At 53.0% G+C, this 19,665-nt stretch overlaps 2 protein-coding genes across 10 annotated transcripts in view; one reads left to right on the forward strand and one right to left on the reverse strand.

Moving 5' to 3' along the window:
* Positions 1-764: 764 nt before the first annotated feature.
* On the reverse strand, positions 765-4,564 carry BRD3OS (BRD3 opposite strand). Of its 4 annotated transcripts, none has more exons than XM_042786482.1 (2): positions 4,485-4,564; positions 765-3,959 (listed from the first exon to the last, which is right to left on the reverse strand). In XM_042786482.1, exon 2 carries the CDS (start codon positions 3,500-3,502, stop codon positions 3,233-3,235), a length of 270 nt encoding a protein of 89 aa, XP_042642416.1. In that variant the 5' UTR covers positions 3,503-3,959; positions 4,485-4,564; the 3' UTR covers positions 765-3,232. The 4 variants fall into 4 exon arrangements, with proteins under 4 accessions (XP_042642416.1, XP_042642415.1, XP_042642418.1 ...); XM_042786481.1 differs by having other exon boundaries at positions 765-4,067; positions 4,485-4,563; XM_042786484.1 differs by having other exon boundaries at positions 765-3,946; positions 4,485-4,555.
* Positions 4,565-9,416: 4,852 nt separating this feature from the next.
* VAV2 (vav guanine nucleotide exchange factor 2) overlaps positions 9,417-19,665 on the forward strand; it is a 148,878-nt gene continuing 138,629 nt past the window's right edge. For 4 of the 6 annotated variants that reach the window (XM_042786718.1, XM_042786719.1, XM_042786720.1 and 1 more), the window contains exon 1: positions 9,417-10,106. In XM_042786718.1, the coding sequence (XP_042642652.1) occupies positions 9,903-10,106 (204 nt within the window). In that variant the 5' untranslated portion in view covers positions 9,417-9,902. The remainder of the gene's footprint in view (positions 10,107-19,665) is intronic. The other 2 variants (XM_042786722.1, XM_042786723.1) reach the window with 2 other exon arrangements.

Raw genomic sequence — 19,665 nt, forward strand, 5'->3', positions numbered from 1 at the left:
CTTGGCATTACTGTACGGTGGCCAAAATCTATTTTGGTCACTGGAGAAGATTCAGGTTGGGTTTGCTGTTGGGTTTCCCAGAAGCATGCCTGATGATTTATTTATAAGGTAAGGGTTACAGCAGCCAGGTTTCCTCAGGGTTAATCTTTCTCCAACCCTGCTCCTGCTCGCTGGGTTTAAAAGCCATGATGTCTGTAAGGTTTCAGCAAACCTGTTTTGCTTAGCTGTCGTGTCGGTGTAGCTGTGTGTTGTATCAGTGATACCCCCAAAGGAAATGCTTGTTCAACCTATCCTCTCAAAATCTCCCGTGAGGCAGTTGCCTCACAGGAGGATGTTTTCTTTAGCGTTTACTAGTGAGTTATTTCTAGGGGCAGGAAGCAGTGCTGCTTCTTGCAGACTTGGAGGAGGATGAGGACAGGCAGAAGGCAGTCGAGGTTCGGCTCACGCTGGTTTCTGTATCGACAGTGGTTATTGCAGGTGTCCCCATCCCCAAATGCACCGCTGAGACTTGGCAAGGGCTCTTGGGCTGGGGAACCCCAAGGATCCACCTCTGCACGTGGCTGATCTCCACAGGTAAAGTGGTGGGACTCTGGGGAGCGAGGTTACCCACGGCCCCACCAGTAACCGAGGTAATCCCCAACTGGGAGGAACTGCCTGTCTGCTGAGCCTTCCCTCTTCTGCCTGCATTGGGAGTGATAATGGCTGCAATCCTCACATGTGCCAGAGTGATTAACACGCAGAAGAAAAACAGCTGCTCGCGACGATGCATTCAAATCATTTTAATGCACTTTATCAAAGAGGCTACAGCAGCGTTTTAAACGAGTGCATCGACACTACACAACAGGCTTACTGAAATGCTCGCTCATAGCAGCCACTCCACAAACCTGCTGTGACTAATAAGGACACACAGATATGGAAAATAATACATTCACAGCGAGATGGAAGAACAAGTCTCACTCCTCCTGTACTGTCATGCCCATCCTGGAAGAATTTATGCACATACTTCAGTTTTTATTCTTGTGTAGTTCAATTAACACTCTTCAAATAACTGAATTTTGGTTTACCAGCCACATAAACAAAGAGACTGATTATACCCAAAATAATCAACTTTCTTACTGAAATTAAGAAAAAAAAAAAAAAAAACACCAAACCTATGTTTTTTTCTATAAGAAAAGTAAAGAAAAGGAACAGCTGGTTTTGGGGATGTGCTGTTCCTTAAACTCCCAGAGTTCGCATGCTCCCCTGGGCTGCTGGAAAGGCCCTGAGCCCCCTCTCCAGGTCTTTTCCCCCCACGACTCCCAGGGGAGCTCTCAGCCTCACCTCCTCCCCTTAAACAGCCCCATCAGCTGAGCCCAGAACTGCTGCCAGCAGCTTTCTGAGTCCTGCTACTTTGGCGAATCTCATTAAATGCTTTTTCCCCAGTTGAAAACCACTTATTCACCAAAATCTTTCCCATCCAGAGCTCGTCCTGGCAAGATCGCGAGGGCTGTGGGAGCGTGCAGGTCTGAAGCACTGAGGTCCATCAGCACATTTAGTTTTATGAGCACGAGTGTAAGGTACCAAACATCAACACATGCATAAATAGTACTTTTTTTTTTTTTAAAAAAAAAAGCTGCCTATGGTTTGCAGTGCATACACGTGCTACAGATCAGGGCTGAGTGCGTCAAACCTCTACGATCTTGTGTTAAAACGTGGTGTGTTCCGCTCAGCACACTGAGTTCAGCAAACGTGACTGTCTGTGTTGGAGCATTTAACCCACGCGGGAGAGGTGGAAGAGATTCTCCTTCACTGTATTAAAGTGCTTCAAAAACGCAGAAGAGGTTTTAGATAAATATTAACAGAATTAATGACTATGCCTAATTTTAGGCAGGTAAATAATCCATACTGAAGTCAGCATCAAATACCGATTTGCTTGAAGTTAAGCCTGTACCTAAGCGCTGCTGGATTAGGTACGCGGGGCTGCCCGAGGACGTCCTAGGCGGGTCTATGACTTGAGCCCAATGTTACACTTTAATGCTGAACCCTGGGCACGTAATTAGCACCCCAGAAGTGCTACTGCTTTGCTTTTAATAAAGGTTTTAGGTGCTTGCTGGGTTGAGTTTCTCAGCTTGACCTTGCCTTGAGCTCTTAATGGATTCAGCTCTTAACGGAAACAACCTGAAAACACTCTCTATTCCCAAGAACTGCATTTGTAATATTTTCCCCTCCTAAAATCCTTCAGTTAGCCAAAACACTCCCAAACACAACTTTGAAAATACAAGCACCAAATCTACTATCCAACCCCAATTAGAAGATAAACCCTCCCAAGCTACTGCATGCATTAAAACTTGGATGCAAAGCAAACTTCAGTAGACTGTTTTCTTCTGTAACTGATCTCTGGGGGTGGGTATGTGCTGTGTAGGAGTTTCCTTTACGTCCCCTAGCAGGAGCTGTATTTACAGGAGCTTTCTTCCTGGTGCTCTGCTGGGCCTGTCCCTCCCTTTCAGATGGTTCACTTGGTGCTCGTTCCCGCAGCGTGGACTGGGGATCTACTCCCAAAGTCCCGTCGGTTATTTCCACAGCACCAAACTGTGGCATCAGAGAGGGCCCTTTGCTCTGCACAGCATGAAGCTGCCGCCCGCCTTTCCTGCCAGGTGTTTTGGAGGCTCGGATTAAATCCTCCATATACTCTTTCCCTCTTCCCCTCTACAGTAAATCACTTCATTACCTGGTTGTGAGAGACCACTTCCAGGGCAGTAATTAAAGGGAGACAGGGCGAGCGGAACAAGTAACAGCCAGATAATTTTGCAGATCGCCTTCCCAAAATCTCATCCTCGATGGAAAGGGATCTGCGCTCACTTCTCCCACCACCACTCGCAGAGCTCTGGCAATGCGTAAGGTCCAGGAAACAAAAGTGCCTGCTGGGGCTGGCTCCCAAATGACAGCGGGTGTTTCTCATGGTGCACGAGCCACTTACAAGCAACACATGGTCCAGCATGGACCCTGCCAAGATGCTAGGCAGCAAACACAGGCTCACGAGTTCCCGAGTGAGACTGTTTTTGTTACGCACAATGACATGCAAAATCTGATGCTACCAACAGCGAAAACAAACGTAAACTGCTGACAGCCCTTCTGGCCTACACACCGCGTTAGCCACGGGGCTGCCGTGAGGATGGTGCAAACCCACCTCCTCCGGCTCGGTGCAAGTCTGGTTTGTCTCCACGCGTGGATTTCTAACGCAAACCCGCCGAAATTACATAATAGCACAAAACTTAGATTGCCCAGTGTCCCTGGAGACATCCAGCTTGTTTTTGTCCCGTACCAGGATGGCTTCGTTGCCGTACTGTGAGTACCACATACTCCGACTCCGGCTCAGGTAAGTGTTGGGGGGGGCCGACTCCAGTTTCTGCTGCTGCTGCTGCCAGATGAGTAGGGAGGTGTCCCTGTACCGCAGCCGGGCGTAGCCCTCGGACAAGGCTTTTTCAGGCAGGGGCACCCTCCCATTCATTACTTTCTCAGTCATCTGCTCAAGAATAGCTCCAAACACGAGAGCTCTTTCCCAGCAGCTCCAAAATACACCCCGCTGGGTCGGTCCAGGTCAACTGCTGCTTCTTTGAGCTCAAGGGGAAACATCCCCAGGGGGAGAGCCCTCGGGACACGTGAGCTGTTGGTCGGTGTAAGCACCGCTCAGGAGAGGGAGCAGGGGTACGCGCGCCCAAAAATCACAACGGGCAGCCCGGTCTTGTTTAAATAACAAGCCAGGACTTGCAAAAACTTATCCAATGGCGACGCCGCTACGTGTTTCATCTTGCGAAGGGACCACACGCACACGATGCTGCTTCTTGTTGAGAGCCCATGAAGTATCTCAGCAGGTTCCAGCGGCGGCTCCAGGGCAGTGGGCTTGCTCCGCAGCCGGGCAGGACGGTTCTGGGCGAGTTTTGCTTCCCCTGAAGAACGGATCGCAAAGCTGCAGGGCAGCCCTAAGAGATCAGACCTAAGAGGTCACCAGCGCCCTAGGCCCGCGCGTGAACTCTCCACCAGTGCTTCCCGCTGAGGCCAGACGGATGGACGGCGGCTCCGCACCTCACCTGCTCAGGGATGCAGGAGAAGATGCTGCCCCCAGCCCCAGCTATGGTACCCGAGCTGGGGTGCCCACCGCCTCCCCACAGCACCGCTTCAGGGCTTCACCCCCCCCCCCCAGGAACGGAGGGGGAGGGGGGGGAAGGCACAGCGAGACTGACCCCACAGCCCGGCAGCGGGGGGTCTTTGCCCTGCGAGGGTCCCTTTCCCTCCACTACCGTGTCCCCCCACCTCCCTCCCAGCCCCCTTTCCACTAGCACCGCGCACCCTCCCACGGCGCCCTGGGGCTTTCCCGCACCTTCCTCCCCCTCCGCGCCCCCCCCCCCCCCCCCCGTGGGGCACCTCCCTCAATCTCTAACCCCCACCCCACCCGAGGGCTCCCTGCACCCCCTCTCCGCCCCCGCTCCGGTGATGCCCGGCCCCACCGTGCCTGCGCTGCCCGGCCCGGCCCGGCCCCGGCCCCGGCCGCGCTCGGCGGAGCAGCCGCGGAGGCTCCTCCCGAGCGCATCACGGCGGGAGGAGCCAGAGCCGCCTCCACGGGGGGGGGGGGGGGGGGGGGGAAGGGGGGAGGGCCGGGCTGCAACCGTGGGGCTGCCCGAGTGGGGTGCGTGGGGTCGGGGCAGGGCAGTGGAGCACCCCCGAGTAGGGTGCGGAGGATTCCGGGCACGGTAAATGGGGCTCTCCCCACGCTGGGTGCGTGGATCCCACGGGTGGCAGTCGGCGCTGGGTGCACGGAGCGTTTTAAAGGGGCCCCCGTGGCGGCGTAGCTGGGAGCACGGGGGGGTGAAGTGGGGGAGCCTGGGGCTGCCCACCCCGGCCGGCACCGCCCGTGGGAGAAGTGCCGTGGGGGTGGCTCCCAGCCCTGGCTGCCGGTCCGTGGGCTGAAGGGCAGGCAGGGGACATCTCATGAGCCTCACGCGACCCTTGCCGTGACAGCCGCGTGGGTGCATCTGCAGCGTGGGCTGCGTGGAAAGGGAGCGTGAGGGAGCAGCACCCCCTCTGCCCCCGCTCATCATCCCTGTCTGCGCGTTTCCTTAGCCCGGCGAGCACAGCAACAAATACGTTTTGAAGAGAGCTGTGAGGCTTATTCTTTTTTTTCTGAGGGTGCTAAATTTAAGCTCTCAATCTTCTTATCTCCCGTGAATGCAGCGCCATCTAATCTCCCGTGAAGGAGCACATCCTGCTGCGGAGCTACTCGAGGCTCTGCCGCCGTTCCGCTTGGCCTTCGCCGACACAAACAAGACGCGGTGGTTTACTTCCATCTGATAGGATCCACGCTGCAATTCCCTATTCCCATGAGACTGAGACCAAACACGAAGAGGGAAGAAAGAAGAAAAAAAAAAAAAAAAAAAAGAATGACTACATTATTAAAAAGTTTACTATTAGAAATGTCCTGACTTTGCTGCTTAATCCACCTCCCGGTAGCACAGAGGAGCCAGTCCAAGCCCCACCTTGTGGAAGCTGCAAAGAAAAATGCAAAACTGTTTAGTAGAACCAGATTTAGTTTTTTGGCACGGGTGAGGTGTCTTGGTCTTCCCTGAAAAATTACCGGTTCTGTTATCGTTGAACTCAGAGCATAACAGAAGAAGCCAGTCAGTGGAGTGGTTATGTTGCCAAGATAAAGGAAGAAGAAGGACTGGAAACTGCAGACCTCTGAAAACCAACAACTGTCTCTGACCATCCACTTGACCCCTCGCCGTGAGTCCCTGAGATGTCTGCCCACAGGGCCTTTCCCAAATAAACCTTGCAAGCAGCAGCAATGGAACAGATGAGGTGAAACCCCGGTGCTGCCGGGCCAATGGTTAGTTCCACTCCTCCATCCCCCAAGGAACTCTCTGTGTCTGCTTTGCTTTCCCTGCAAACTGCCTCGGGCCTCACCTCTGCTGTAAGACACGGCTGGGCTGGAAGATTTTCCCCTTACTCAGCTCCTTAGGACTGTGAGACGCTTTGGGTCTGTTTGGTTTTGATGGGAAAGCTGTTGGGGGTGGACTGCGGTGGAGGAAGGCTGGGTAGTGAGGTGTCCCAGCAGCGTGATGATGGTGTTGGGAACAGGCTGTTACTTGTATTCAGCACAGCTGGAGCATCACAGACCCCGTAAATAAGACTCTTCCACAGAGCAATGCCAGCTTGGTAGCCGAGTTGAGAGCCCTTTCCCAGCGGAGCTGCGCTCTCAGGCGCTGCCTTTTTCCAGGCTAAACAAAGACAACCTGTGGCTGCCTGCTCCCGTTGCACCAGTACAAGAAGAGAATCCAGTTCATCCCTCCTGCCAGCATCGAGCTGCGCCAGGTTCATTTTCCTGCTCTCCCTTTACACGCAGGAGGCAATAACCTACATTTCGGGTCTGGGAGGCGGCATGCCTGGGGGTAGGGGAGAAGACATGAGCTCTCCGTTAGCAGGAGGATAATTGCAGTGACTATTCCAGGGTACAAGTTGTCTGGGCAGGTCTCAGGTGTTTTACAGCAGTAGATGAGCCAGAGAATTATTGCCTGTACCCAGCGGATGTTGGTAGTTTGATACGGCAGCACTTCAGTGGTTGTGTGATCTGTCCCTCACTGGTGACCGAGAGCTGCTGCTGAGCAGCGCGTGTGCCGAGCTCTGACTTGCACAGGTTTCCTAAAATAGTTGGTGAAAGGAGATCACAAAATCAAAGGGCGTGATGTCAATGGCACGTAGGCTGCTGACAGCGGCTGGCGGTGCCCGAGCTCTGCTGTGACAGCAGCCGTGCTGGCTCCTGCTCTGGGGACCCTGGCTCCAGCTGGAGCTGGGTGTCCTCCGGGCTGCTGGCAGCGGGTCTGGGACAGGCTGGTGCACACTTGGTCTAATCCAGAAGGTGGCAATGGCAATCCACAGACACCGGCTGTCTTGGCGATGGGGATTTCTTGGCGGTACAGCCCCTGTATTTACGGGATGTTTTCAGATGGCTGCTCCAAAGGGGCAGAGTGGTGGCTGTGTCTCTGCACACACTGACTGGGGAGTCGGCTCTTCTCCCAGGAGCAACACCAAACAGTACAGAAAACACACTTTTCTGTGAAATGTGGTCATTTCCCAGGTGTGTTTTGGTTGATTTGTAGGCTACCATCTCCTTGCACGTGTTCGTGCATTTAGTTTCCTTTCTTTCTTTCCTTCCTTCCTAGTTTTGCCTATTCCATGCCAGACTGTGATGCTCTGGGGCAGCTCTGCTCCCCCCGCCGTGTACCCCCCTCCCACCCCCTCTGCTGCGGTGGCTGCCCGCTGGCAATAGCTGCCTGCCAGTCTCCTTGTATCTAGTTACAGAGATATTTTGGGGTGAAAAAGCATAATGTTGCTTCGGTTATTATCTTTCTAGTGCATTCAGTCACCTCCCAGGCTTCTCTCATGCAAGGAAGTGATAAAAGCTCGCAGAGCAAAGCGAGCAGCTCCACGCTCGGTCCCCAGCAGAGGGTAGTGTCAGCCTCTGCGTGGGGGTCAGCAGCCTCAGCCCTGGCTGTCTGTCCTTCCTTGGCTGTCTGTCCTTCCCTAGCTGTGGTTCCCAGCAGTGCCAAGGGGCGGGAGAAGGAAGCACCAGCTCTAGCACAAAATTCAACCTCTTTAATTTCTGCAAGCTCCCTTTTAGCTTTAGGTACCTCCAGTGTCCGGGTCCCCTCCATGCACCCTGTCCTGTTTCAGGACGTTTGTATCATCCGCAACTCACAGCCCACTAGTGTGTGTGTTGGATACATGCTCTTCACCAAGCCCTGCCTTACAGGTTTTGTTTTGTTTTCCTGCTATCAAAATTACCTCTACCATCAGCTGTTTTGATTGTTGCAGAGGTAGGTACTTGCTTCAACACCTCCCACACATGAGGCTGGCTTTGCAGCTGCAGTGATTGTTCCTAAGTGTCCAGGGGCCAAGTAAGCTTTTTCTTACGCAGTAAAAAAGCCAGGCTGCAGCTAGGAGCTTTAATTATACACATATAATAAACTCCTCTGTTGTCCTCTACCTACAGACCTGACCTCACAAGGCAGACTAGTACAGAGTCAACCAAAATTATCCCTGGCAGGACTTCAATCCTTTCAGTAGCCTTGTGATTCCTGCCCAGTGGGTGCTGTTGGAGACCTAGCGGGAGACCAGGAAGAAAAGCTTCACGAAGAACTAAAAGAATGAGAAAGTTATTCTGAGAAATCACCTCTGCAGGGTATGGAGAGCTGCGGACTGAAATCGGCACGCTCCTAAATACACCCAGGGCAGGATGTAGCTCTGGTTGTCAGGCTGGGGCATATGGATGCTGTTGCCTCTTGGATCACACTATAATTCCCCTGCCCTGCCAGAGGGACAGCGGGCACTGCGCACCGAACCAGACTGGGCCAGCACATCAGGCTAAAAGAAGTGCCTCCTTAAAAAAAAAAAAAAAAGCCTACCAAACTTTCCTTGGAATATTAAACAATTGTTTTTCATTCTTTGGAGGGATCCTCCTTCCTACATTGAAAATGAAGGATCATGCCAGTAGAGTCGCTCTTTCTTCTTTATCTCCACTTGGCTACATTTGGAAGAGATTAGCGTTGCATTTGTTTGACATCCAGGTTAATAGCTTCCCTTCGTCCCAGTCTCGGCTTCCGGTTTTGGCTATCTGGAAAGCCAGGCTGGAAATTAATCGCCAAACTCTGGGGAGAGGATCTCGGAAGAAAACTCAGACCAGATTTGAAAAGAGGCTGTTCCAAACTGTGCTGATTTGGATGGAAGCCACCAGTGAAAATCAGTGATTTTTCAGGAGTTTGCTGCCAATGAGTTAATGGCTGAGAGTTGAGGGTTTTAATAAATGTGCTGGTAATTAATTAGAAGAGTTGTCTTCGTGTTTGAAAGTCAAGGAATACGATAGCTTGTTCGGGTTAAACATCCCCCCCTGCACTATTTGCAACTCAAACATGAGATTGGGGGGGGTGGGGGGTGCGGGCTCAGACAAAGCGTGTGTGTGTGAGGAGCCCCGGGCCGGGTCCTGCCGCTGCCCCCGGCTCGCTGGGGCGGTGGGGAGCACGGGGGGGTCCCCTGGGGAACACACACACCCACCCCACCCCCCCCCGGCTGCACAGCGGGGGTGGCAGCGCTGCCTCCCGGAGCCAGCGGGGTGGGGGGGTGAGGCAGCTCGGCGCGGTTTCCCCGGCACAGGGAGCGAAGCAGCAGCGGGGAGAGGGGCTAAAAAAATAAAATAAAAATAAAATAAAATTTAAACATTTTTTAAAAAATTGGGAAAAGAGCCAAGGCGGCGTGGAGAGCACCCCGCCCCCTGCTCCCCGAGCCCGGGCTCCCGCAGACAAAGGGGCGGCGGGGGCGGGCCGGCAGCTCCTCCCGCCTGCCCGGGGCGGGGGGAGAAAAAAAAAAAAAACTCCCACCCGCGGCAGCAGCGGAATCCCCCGTGGCAGCGCAGGTGGGGCCCTTCAGCCGCGGCAAGTTTCCTCGGGGCGGGGAGGGGGGACGACGACGAAGTTGCGCGGGGGCGGCCCCGTCCCGCGGCGTGTGCGTGTGTGTCCGTGTCCCCCGTCCCCCCACCCGCGCTTTGTTTCCCGGGAGGATGCGGCGCGCCTAGCCCCGGCCGAGGCGGTGGGGCCGCAGCGGGGGCAGGGGCAGCCCTCCGCCGGAAAACTCCGCGCCGCCCCCCTTCCTCCTCCTCCTCCTCCTCCTCCTCCTCCTTCCTCCTCCTCCTCCTCCTCCTCCGCAGAGCCCCGGCGCGGAGCGATGCTTCCCCGGGCGGCGGGCGGCGATGGAGCGGGGCGGTAACGCGGGGCCGCGGAGCAGAGCAGCCGCCCGCTGCCCCTGAGCGGCGAGGAGGAGGAGGAGGAGGAGGAGGAGGAGGAGGAGGAGGAAGGCCGGGGTGTGTGAGCGGGGCGGCCATGGAGGAGTGGCGGCAGTGCGGCCGCTGGCTCATCGACTGCAAAGTTTTGCCCCCCAACCACCGGGTGGTCTGGCCCTCGGCGGTGGTCTTCGACCTGGCGCAGGCGTTGCGGGACGGGGTGTTGCTCTGCCAGCTGCTCCACAACCTCTCCCCCGGCTCCATCGACCTCAAGGACATCAACTTCAGGCCCCAGATGTCCCAGGTAGGAGGGAGTGGGTGGTTGGGGTGGGGGGGGGGGGGGGGCACCCCCACCAGCACACCTTTCCCTGGGTGCGGGGGGGTTGCTTTCGCAAAACTTGGTGGGACGCGTGGATGCGAGAGGGTTTGGGGAAGGGGTGCGTGGGAGATGGTCTGCTTCAGCTTCTCCCCCCCCACAACTGCTCTTTAGGGTTCCTTCCCCCCCCCCCCCCCCCCCCCCCAAACCGCCTTTACATCCCGGGTTTCACGGCGGTTGTGCCCCGGGGGGCAGCGGCGGTGGGACCCGCGGCCGTACGGGAAAAAAGGGCTTTGGGGCGGGGGAAAAACACCCCGGGAAGAAGGGAAACGTCCCCCCTTCTGTTTACAGTCCCATCTCGGAACAAAAGCGAATAATACGGCTGAGAGGAGGAGATGGGGATTACTTCAGGGTTTTTAACGGAGGCGCTAGGTTCGGCTTTGATGTGTTGGAGGAGCGGGTGGTCCTGGAAGGGTGCTGGTTTTGAGGACGAAAGTTTGACCGGGAAGACTAAAAGGAAAATAAGCAACTAAATAACGATACAAACACCCAAACCCTGGTGCTCTGCAAGCCTGTCCCAAGCCCGGCCGGGCAGGGAGCCCGTCCCCGCCTGCACCGTGCTCACCGTGCCCTTCGGATCTGGGAACTGTTGGAAATGTTTCCAATTTCTGGTTGTTTTGGTGGAAGCAGGCTTAAACAAGCGAAAAAAAAAAAAAAATCAACTCCGGTTGTTTTGGGTTTAGATGCTCTGATTATGTTTTTGCAAGCTGAGCTGCGGCACATTTGCATGGAAATCGGGAAGTGAAATCAATTAGAAACAACTGAGAAGAGGTACTTTGTCCTCCCCACCCGGCAGTCCCCGTGTTGACATGTGGACAGTAAACTGTTTTTTGTTTTTGAGCAACACCAGGTTTTATTGAAAAAAAGGGAAGGGAAATTTCCTGCTAGCAAAGACACGTGAGACTCTGTTTAACTTTATCGAAGCCTTTAAAGGTAAATAATATATAATGCTAACATGCATTCCGGATAGGTGCTGTGTAAGCACGCTGCTCACCCGGTGAGTGTCTTTCCCTTTTTCCACCAGTTTGGTTCCAGGGCAACGGTGTTTCTCGGCCGTTCAGGCCCCTCTCCCAGTAAGATGTGCCCGTGTGCTGGGGGAGCTGCTGGGGTTGGGGACGGCCGGGAGCTCCCCGGCGAGGTGCTGGGGCCTGAGCCGCGCTCGCTCGCCGAGCTGGGGACCTTGCGAAGCCCCAACCCTGTGGTGAAAACCAGCCTGTGCCAGCTCGGGCGCTGGGACCTGCCGGTGCAGAGTAAATAACAACACGTCCTGATGCCTCTTCCCAGGGTGGAACAATGCTGCGAGATTTCCTCTTAGCTTCCCAGGCTATAAACTGATCAAACCGTCTTCCGTGCAAACTGATGTTTCCAAATATAAACTGTCGCGCCGGAGCTGTAGATACACAGGGACTACTGCTTTCTTAGAACATGCTGAGAATGGCATACTATGCTTTTTTTTTATTATTATTATTTTAAGGAAATGTAGCCCTGCAAACCTAATTTCAGTTCAATATTTGCTCTGTGGGGAATTCAGAAGGGATTTAAAAATGGTAGCTGCGATCTAGGGAAGGTCCCAGTGGTAGTTTGGGAGGGAGGTTCTTGCTGCCCTTGCCGAGGCGGGTTGTCGGTGGTGGAGGTGAGGGTTTACAGCCCAGCTGTCCTTAACGAAATGGCTTTCCTGGCTTCGGGAGGAGCGCGAAGGGAACTGGCTCAGTCGGGTGGTCAGCTCTGCGAGGAGCCGGCCGTGGGAGCAGACCAGCACAGACTGGGCAAAGCTGGACCCCCGGGGCTGTGCAGAGCCGTCGCCTGGCAGGGCTCAGCTGGCGCTCGTCCTCAGCCAGGATGAGACCCCAAACAATCTAGGTTTGAGTCTTTTGACTTGCTCTTACATACTGGGCGTTTCTCTGGCAATTCGGGAGTTTGGGAATCTGGCTTCTCCCCCGGGGCTGCTAAAGACAGGAGAGGTTTTGCTGCTCTTTACCTTCCGTGCCTCCGCGGTGCTGGAGGAGAGAGGGAAGGGGGTCTGAGCCCAGCCGGCGTGGGGACAAACGTCCCTGCGGTGCCTCAGCCTCCCTGCAGCTATCGGTGAGCGGTTTAGTCCCTCCGGGCCAAATTTCAGAAGAAGAGTGTAGGAACCCATCTTCGTCACACAGCTGCGATGTGTTCAGACACCAGGGTTGGGATGTGCAAGACGGGCTGTGCCTAGAAACTTCAGAAGTTGATTTTGATGTTAAATGCACATTTTGCCTGACTGGCTCGGCTGGCTAACCGGCTGTCTGCCTTACTACAGAGATATATTTTTGTTTTTTTTTTTTTATTAATCAGTCAGAATGCTGGGGGACAAGACACTTGCGCTAGACTTGAAACACCCAGTAATATTCTGTCATCCACCCTTCTCAGTGAATTAAATGAGGTTGTGCAGGTGTGTAATGAGAAACAGATTTTTGCCTGAGGTGAGCATCATTTCAAAGGCCATAGGTGAAAATGCATCTCTCTCTGCAGAGAAACTCTTTATGATCCAGACACTGTTGTGTATTTGTTAGGTGGTTTGGGTTGTTTTTTGTTGGTTTTTTTTTTTTTTTTTTAATCCTCTTCCATGCTGGTTTGGTTTTCCTTGCAGCCATTGAAGGTGTGCTGTGTGGTGAGGCTGAAGCACCAGGTCCTGCTCACAGCACGGCGAGGCCGGCCGTGGGTGAGGCTCCAGGGACTTGTGCCCGTGGAGAGGGGAACTGGTGTCCCCCATCCTCCTCAAACCTCCTGGTGCTTGTTCAGCTGGGAAGTCAGGCTGGTGAAATGGTCAGGCTGGCCACACAGCTGGTTGTCTGCTACTTGATGTTTAAATAAATAAATGAGTAAAGTCACCTCATTAGGTTGCAATCTCAAATTAGCTTTACTTTCATGCTCAATTCCAGAGACCGGAGTCCAGTGCTTGGTGGTGCCTGGCAGGATGGGATGACCCAAAGCTACTGAACCGCCACAGAAACTAACAAAATAAACAGGAAAAAAAGTCTTAAAGCTTAGCTCTCCTCTGAGAGTCAGTGGATGTGAGGCTGGTTTTGATGAGCCTTGGAGTAAAACTTCATTTCTGCTAATTGCTTTTGCTGTAGAGACTGTTTCTGGAGAGGTGGGAAGTGGGATGAGTGTACTTGCCCTTGGTGCTTATTGATCATTATGTCTATAACCATGATTGGATTTTGAGGGGTGTAATTCAAGCTGGTTTGCCAGCCAACTGCGAGAGTGTGATGCAAGGGACATCTTTATTTGCAAATGGGAGCAGATGTAGCACCCCTCAAGGGGGCAATCCCTGTCCCCTGGGCACAGCTCTCCGTACCACTCTCTCCCCAATCCCTGCCCGGAGCCAGCTCCAGAGCCCCGCTTCTCTCCCCGTTCCCCTGTAGCTGGCACTCATTTCCAGTCCTCTGGAACCGTGTGGTACAGCTGCTCTTGCATCCCAGGCTCCTTTTGTGAGTAAGATGGAGATCTTTGAGGTTTGGATTTTCATCGATAATTAGGTTTGAATCGTAATTTTGTTAAGTCTCTGGTCAAAGACAAATTAAATGACTCTCCACTTGTGTTTCAGCACGGTGAGGCATTAAAAAAAAAAAGTGCAATAAAATAATTGGACATTTGGGTGAGGCTGATATTTGGTGGTGTGAGGTTTTGCCTTTTTTTTTTTTTTTTTTTTTTTTTTTGGTGTTTTCTTCAGATAAAATTCATCTTTCCTGAGAGGGACTTGGATGTGCACTGACGCTGGTAGGGAAGCTCGGGCGAGCCCTGCTGCAGGCTGCTCCCTGCTCGGCCAACGTGCTTCGTGTGGGCAGGTCTCCGGGCAGAAACCTCGTGGGGGCTGGATCAGCTGTGCCGGACACCTTTACAGGCTGGGGGGGTCGATCAGGAATTATCCCTGAGAATGGAAGACTGGGAGACCTGGGAGCTGCTCCCAGTGTGCCAGGTCCATGTCCTTTCTCTGGTGAGTTGGCAGCACCCCGGTTTAATTCCCCCGGCGTCTAACAGAGCTGGTTTAACCTCTTGGTGCTTGTGGTGATGCTGCGGAGGGCTATATGGAAACGTACCCCTCTTGGCCAAGTGTTTGTATGGCAGGTGCCTGAGAAGCAGCGAGGGAAATCAAGCGAGGTGCCGCGGGGGCTGGCACCATCGCCCAGCACCCCGAGGGGTCTCACCCTGTGCTCTGCCCTCCGGCCCCGCTCCAGGAGCGTTTCTGCTCCTAAATCTCTGCAGCTGAAGGAAATGTGGGTTCCTTCAAGGCAGGACAACTAAGGAAAAAGCAGTAACCCCCAAACTCCTGCCTCATCTTCCCATTGTCCCTGTCTTGGCAGGCTGAGCGTGCTGTTGCAGTGTTACCTGCTGCAACGTTGACATTTCTCCATATATTAAGACAGATGGAAATTGGTACCTACACCAAAGCAGTTGTGCACTTCTGGGGCTTGATCATGTGATTTGTTTTAATGCAAAGACTCTCATTGCGATCATGTTGCATTCACCCTTCCTTTAAGGTTGGTCTGGACGCTGCTAAATATATATATATATATATATTTTTTTTTTCCTGCTTCAGAATCTCCCAGATACTTGAAATGAAGCAGTGCATTTTTTGTGTGCTCAGGCTTCAAGTTAGCAGTAATGGTCAGCTCATTAAGGATTCTTATTTTGAAGCATATTGGCATCTCTCTAGAGATAATCCATCTTGGTCTGCAGTGCCTGGAGGTTTTATTAGGGCTCTTGAGACTGATGAGACACAGCAAACGTAATTGGTGTGATGACTTGGCTGCCCAGTGCTCTGTTTTGCCTTTGTTGGGGAACCACACAGACAGCTGACTTCCCCCGATTGATGGGTGTAACGCCCTACACCTGACTGAACTGTCAGGTGCCTTCATGGCTGGTGATTTTTTCTGGAGGATGGCAATAATTTGGTATCAAAGTCCTATTTATTGATGATGTAGGCACTCATTTGCCGTGACGACTGGGAGCAGGTGGTTTGTTAGCGAGTGCTTCCCCCAGGTATATGGGAGATGAAGGCACGTTGGTGTATTTGGTACCAGTAATTATTCACAAAGCTTTGGGATTTTTAAGATGCCACTTGAAGGCTTTATAGCTGCAATGCTTGTAATTACTTCCACATGTCATGATAATAATTAAATATAATTCAGTATTATCAGAGCTGACTGGGTAGGTGGGTTGTTTGAGCAAGGTCTGTACGGCTACTCTCCAATTTACCCTGCTCAGGTCCTCTGGCTTTTTATTTACTCTCTGCTTCTGGAAATTGAGTTCTGTTCCAAAAAAGGCTATAAAAAATGGCCTCATTACATATCACTGTTTACTGTGTCTCAGTGACTTCCCGTTCGGATGTGCTGAGCTTTACAAAGGGAAAAAAGGTGCTCTGTCTTGTACGGCCAAACTCGTGAGCTCCTTGCAAATAGGAACCGGTTACAGTCTTTCTTCCCAGCCCCGCTTCATGCCTCCTGCATATCAAATAGCACCCTAAAACTTTGTGTTAGCTAGAGGTAGTACCCTCTTTTTTAGCTCTTTGGCGAGGTTGCAAGATACAACGGAACCTGCAGCTGAAGGCTCATATGTATGCTGCTGGGGCAGAAGAAGGCGGAAAGTGTTAGATGGATCCTGCTGGCTGTGCCAAGAAGCATGAAAAGCAGTGAAAACTTCCTCCCCCCCCCCCCCCCCCCCCCCCAACCCGGAATGATTGATGAGAGGTAAATACCTGCATTAAATACCTAGCAGGAACAGACTCTTGAATGACTAGATGCCTTTAAAAACACAAAGCCAAAAACCCAGTCAATTTGGTGGCTTTTCAAGTTGGGACCAGGCTTGGAAGCCTCCTCCTAGCTCAACAGCATGTTGATGAGCTGTAAAAAATGCTTGGCTTGTCCATCCTTCTTGGTGGCGATCCTTCATGGTGGGTGTACTGCCAGGAAAACGGAGTACCTTGGTGCTTGGTCCCTCCAGGGAGAGAAAGGCAATTTTTTGGCAATGGCACTTGCGATGCTTAACTCCTGTGGCTGCGTTTGAGTGAGGCAGTTGGGGGAGGAATTAGGGCTGCAGAAATTTAGGCTAGATCAAGCAAGGTGTGTGCCAAAGATGTGCTTATATTGAAGGGTCGAGCATCGCCGTCTCACTCGTGCCCAGCGAGATGGTGCCGACCCACCACCCTGTGTCGTGGCTCGTGGGTGTGGGAGCCCCTCACCCCTGCCGTGGGCCCTTTGCTTTCTTCAGCTACTCTGGAGCCAGAAGGGACCTGATTCTTGGCGAGGACCGAAATGTTGCTTCAGACTGACCTGAGGGCAAATTTTTGATTTGCTTCTTTGTCCCTTCTTAAAGAGACAAATCTTCTTTTCCCAGCATTCGAGCTTTTTTGCTTCTCCATTTGACTCCCCCCAAGTCTCTGTTTAGTAGCCTCTCAAATAGGCTCATCCCACATGTCGCAGCACCCTGGGCTGGGGCTACTGGGTTGCTCTGGGCAGAGCTGGGCTGGGAGCACCAGGATCCCGTTGATGTAGGGCACAGTGTAAATGAGGGGGTGGAGGACTTACTGCACATGTAAGGTGTGTGCGTTGGGGGGGAGAGGGTTAATGTGGAGGTGGGTAAGTACCCTGAGCTTGGCAACACCTGGGGGAAGTGAAGACTGCTCTGATTTTTTTTTTTTTGTTGTTGAAGCATGGATCCACCTTGTTTGTGCTGCAGAGGAGCTTTTTTCATTCCCCCCCCCCCCCCCCCCCCCCTTCCTCACACTACCCTTGACATCAGCTGGATCCCTTGGACTCTCAGCAATTTTAAAATGGTCCCCATGGCTGCTCTCCCAGCAGTCAGCACAGCTTCGCGGATCTCTGATCCCACCCAAAGTCTTGCTCAGTGCCCCACCAGAGCGACCTGCTCTCATGTTAATGCCGAGTCCATCTGTCTGCCCATCTGTCTGTCCGTGCAGCATCCCAGGACCCACGGGGCTCACCGGTTCCGCTTCCTGATCGCTGGCCCTGGGCAAAGCCTGGCCTTGTCCCTGCTGCCAGCCTGCAGTGAGTCACCCCTGTCAGTATTAGCCCGAGGGCTCTAATTTGGGCAAGTCCTCCTGTGTTACGGTACAGCAGCCTCCCCCCTTCATCTGCCACCCCCACGATGTGTCCTGCTTGTTCTAAGCTGTGTCCCCATCCTTTTTTATAAGGAGAGGGAAGGACCTTCTTTTTCAGGGCAACTATTAATTACAGTCTACATTTGACAACTTCAAACCGCGTTAATGAAATTACTTTTCCCAGTGTTCTATCCCCCCTTCAGGAAAAAAGCCTGGAAAAAGGTCTGTTTCTAATCAAACTGTCTTTTTTTTTTTTTTTTTTTTCCCTCCCCCCACCTTATGTTTTCTTTGGTTGCAGCTCAGGGCTGTGCTTCATCCGATGATACAACTCCAACGCAACCACTCCTTGCCCTCCACCCTCCGTTATGGCTCGGAGCCTCCCGGGCCGGGGCTCTGGCTCAGTGCAGGTGGAGGTTGGCCAACCCAGCAAGCAAAGCTCATGGCTTCGTGTTTAACAAAACTGTGCCCCCTGAGCACCCACCGACCAGGTCTCTTAGTCCTTGGGTTTATCCCTGGTCTTGCGACGGCTGAGACCTGTGATTGTGATCTGCTTATTCCTCAGTCCGTGGGTGTTTAGTACTGCTGCTGCTTCTGGGAGCATTTGACTGGAATCCCATTCTGGATTAGCTCAGCCCTGTTGAATCCAGTCTATATTAACAGTAAGATTGAGCAAAGATGCCCTAATCCGAAAGGTTTTCATGGGGGTGCGTCTATAACCGGCAATTAGACCATCCATGTCCTCTCCTCTTGTGTCAGAGGGTGGTTTTGCTCTAGCAAGAGCCAGAAGGGCTCCACTGTAGAAAGAACTGGAAAAAATACAGGTGCAGATGGGTCAGGTTGCTAATCTGTGTGTAGGCTCAAAGCCCTGCGCGCTGAAAAAAAAAAAAAAAAAATCAGTTATGCTCAGCAGTCAGTCAGGACCAGGAGTTTGTTGGCCATCAAATTTCCTAGCCTAAGTCCTGCAGAACAAGTTTTGCAATATCTTTAGTTTTAAGAGCCCTTTTCTTCTGAAGTCCCCGAAACAGTTGTTTCAACCTGAAGTGGGGGCTGCAAGCCTTTCCCGTTCCAGAACGAAGGACAAAGGATGCCGCCTGCCCATTGTCTCTTTTCCTCCCAACGCGCCGTCGCTTGGGTAGCAAGAGGTGATGTGAAATCTGTTCTTCTTGTTTCGTAACCCGTGGGCCTGCCCCGTCTGGACAGCAAGGATTCAGCTGGAAGGTCCTCCTTGGAAGGCCACCAGCCTGAGTCATATCCTGACTCTCTCTGCTCGTTTGGCTCCTCGGTGGTGTGATTTAGCAAACTCCCCCGCCGGCAGACTCCGTAGCGTTGCCCGTGGTAGGGACCCAAGTTATAAATCGGCTCTTGGTTGCTGTGATGGACTTCTCAGGGTTGGATCTGCCAGGCTTGCTGGACGCGGGGGGCATCTCCCATCCTGCGTGGTACCCTGGTCGGGAGCGGCATCGGCTCCCTGCTCTCTCCCGGTCCGTGCTGACTGGGTGGAGAACCTGGTTTGGCGAAGTTTGATGCCTTCGGATGGGATGGGGAGAGGCGGTGGTGGGGTGGGGAGGGATTTGCACCCCTCTGGGGCGTGCAGCCCTCCGTTTGGCAGCAAACCCCGGCTCCGTCGGGGACCGTGGCGTGGGGCAGCTGCCTGCATCGGGGCCTTGGCTCCGCCTGCAAACGAGCAGGGCTCGATGTACGGGGAGAGGAGGAAGGTTAAAAGGTTCCCATAGAGAAAATTTGCTTTCTCTTCAAGCATACGCTTTAATACTGATGGAGGGGGGAGTAAATTGGCCCTTTTATAGCATTCATATCTTTTGTTGTGTTTTATAGTGGTTTACAGCTAAATGGAACATCTGGTATTTGAAAGGGGCTGAGGAGGGAACAGAGGAGGCTTGTAGATCAAGAAGGGGAGGAGCAGGAGAAGTGATTTGTGTTTACTGCTGCAAACACAGAATTATCTGTGAAATGCGCTGAACTCATGTGCGTGACGAAAGTGTTGGGCCGCGTGGAAAACAAACGTACGCCCGAGCCGGGAGCAGGGGACCTGCGGGTGGGACAGCCTGCACCCCCCGGGGGCCGTGGGTGGGACCCATCTGCGTCCCCCCCGGCCGCTCCGAAGGGAGACGTGCTGTGTAAAGCGGCGGTTCTGGCTTTGTAGGGCAGGACGTTCGGCTCTTTTGGGTTTGTCAGGTAGTTGGGGTGCTCGCAGCTGGGTTGGGGGCATCCGAGTTCGTGCAAGGATAGAGATTTTTCCTAAAGGAGAGCCCTGTTGCTGAGAGGGCTGGGCTCATCTCTGGAAAAAGCAACAAGAATATATATATGTGTGTGTGCATATATATATATGTATGTGTCTATATGTATAAAATAAGGGATGTGTGTAAAGATATATATATA

The sequence above is a fragment of the Tyto alba genome, unplaced genomic scaffold, assembly GCF_018691265.1.
Source record: "Tyto alba isolate M040663 unplaced genomic scaffold, T.alba_DEE_v4.0 Super-Scaffold_11, whole genome shotgun sequence".
NCBI lineage: Eukaryota > Metazoa > Chordata > Aves > Strigiformes > Tytonidae > Tyto > Tyto alba.

Coding starts and splice junctions, on each gene's coding strand:
- BRD3OS (XM_042786482.1), bottom strand. CDS start 3,502: ATGACTGAGAAAGTAATGAATGGGAGGGTGCCCCTGCCTGAAAAAGCC.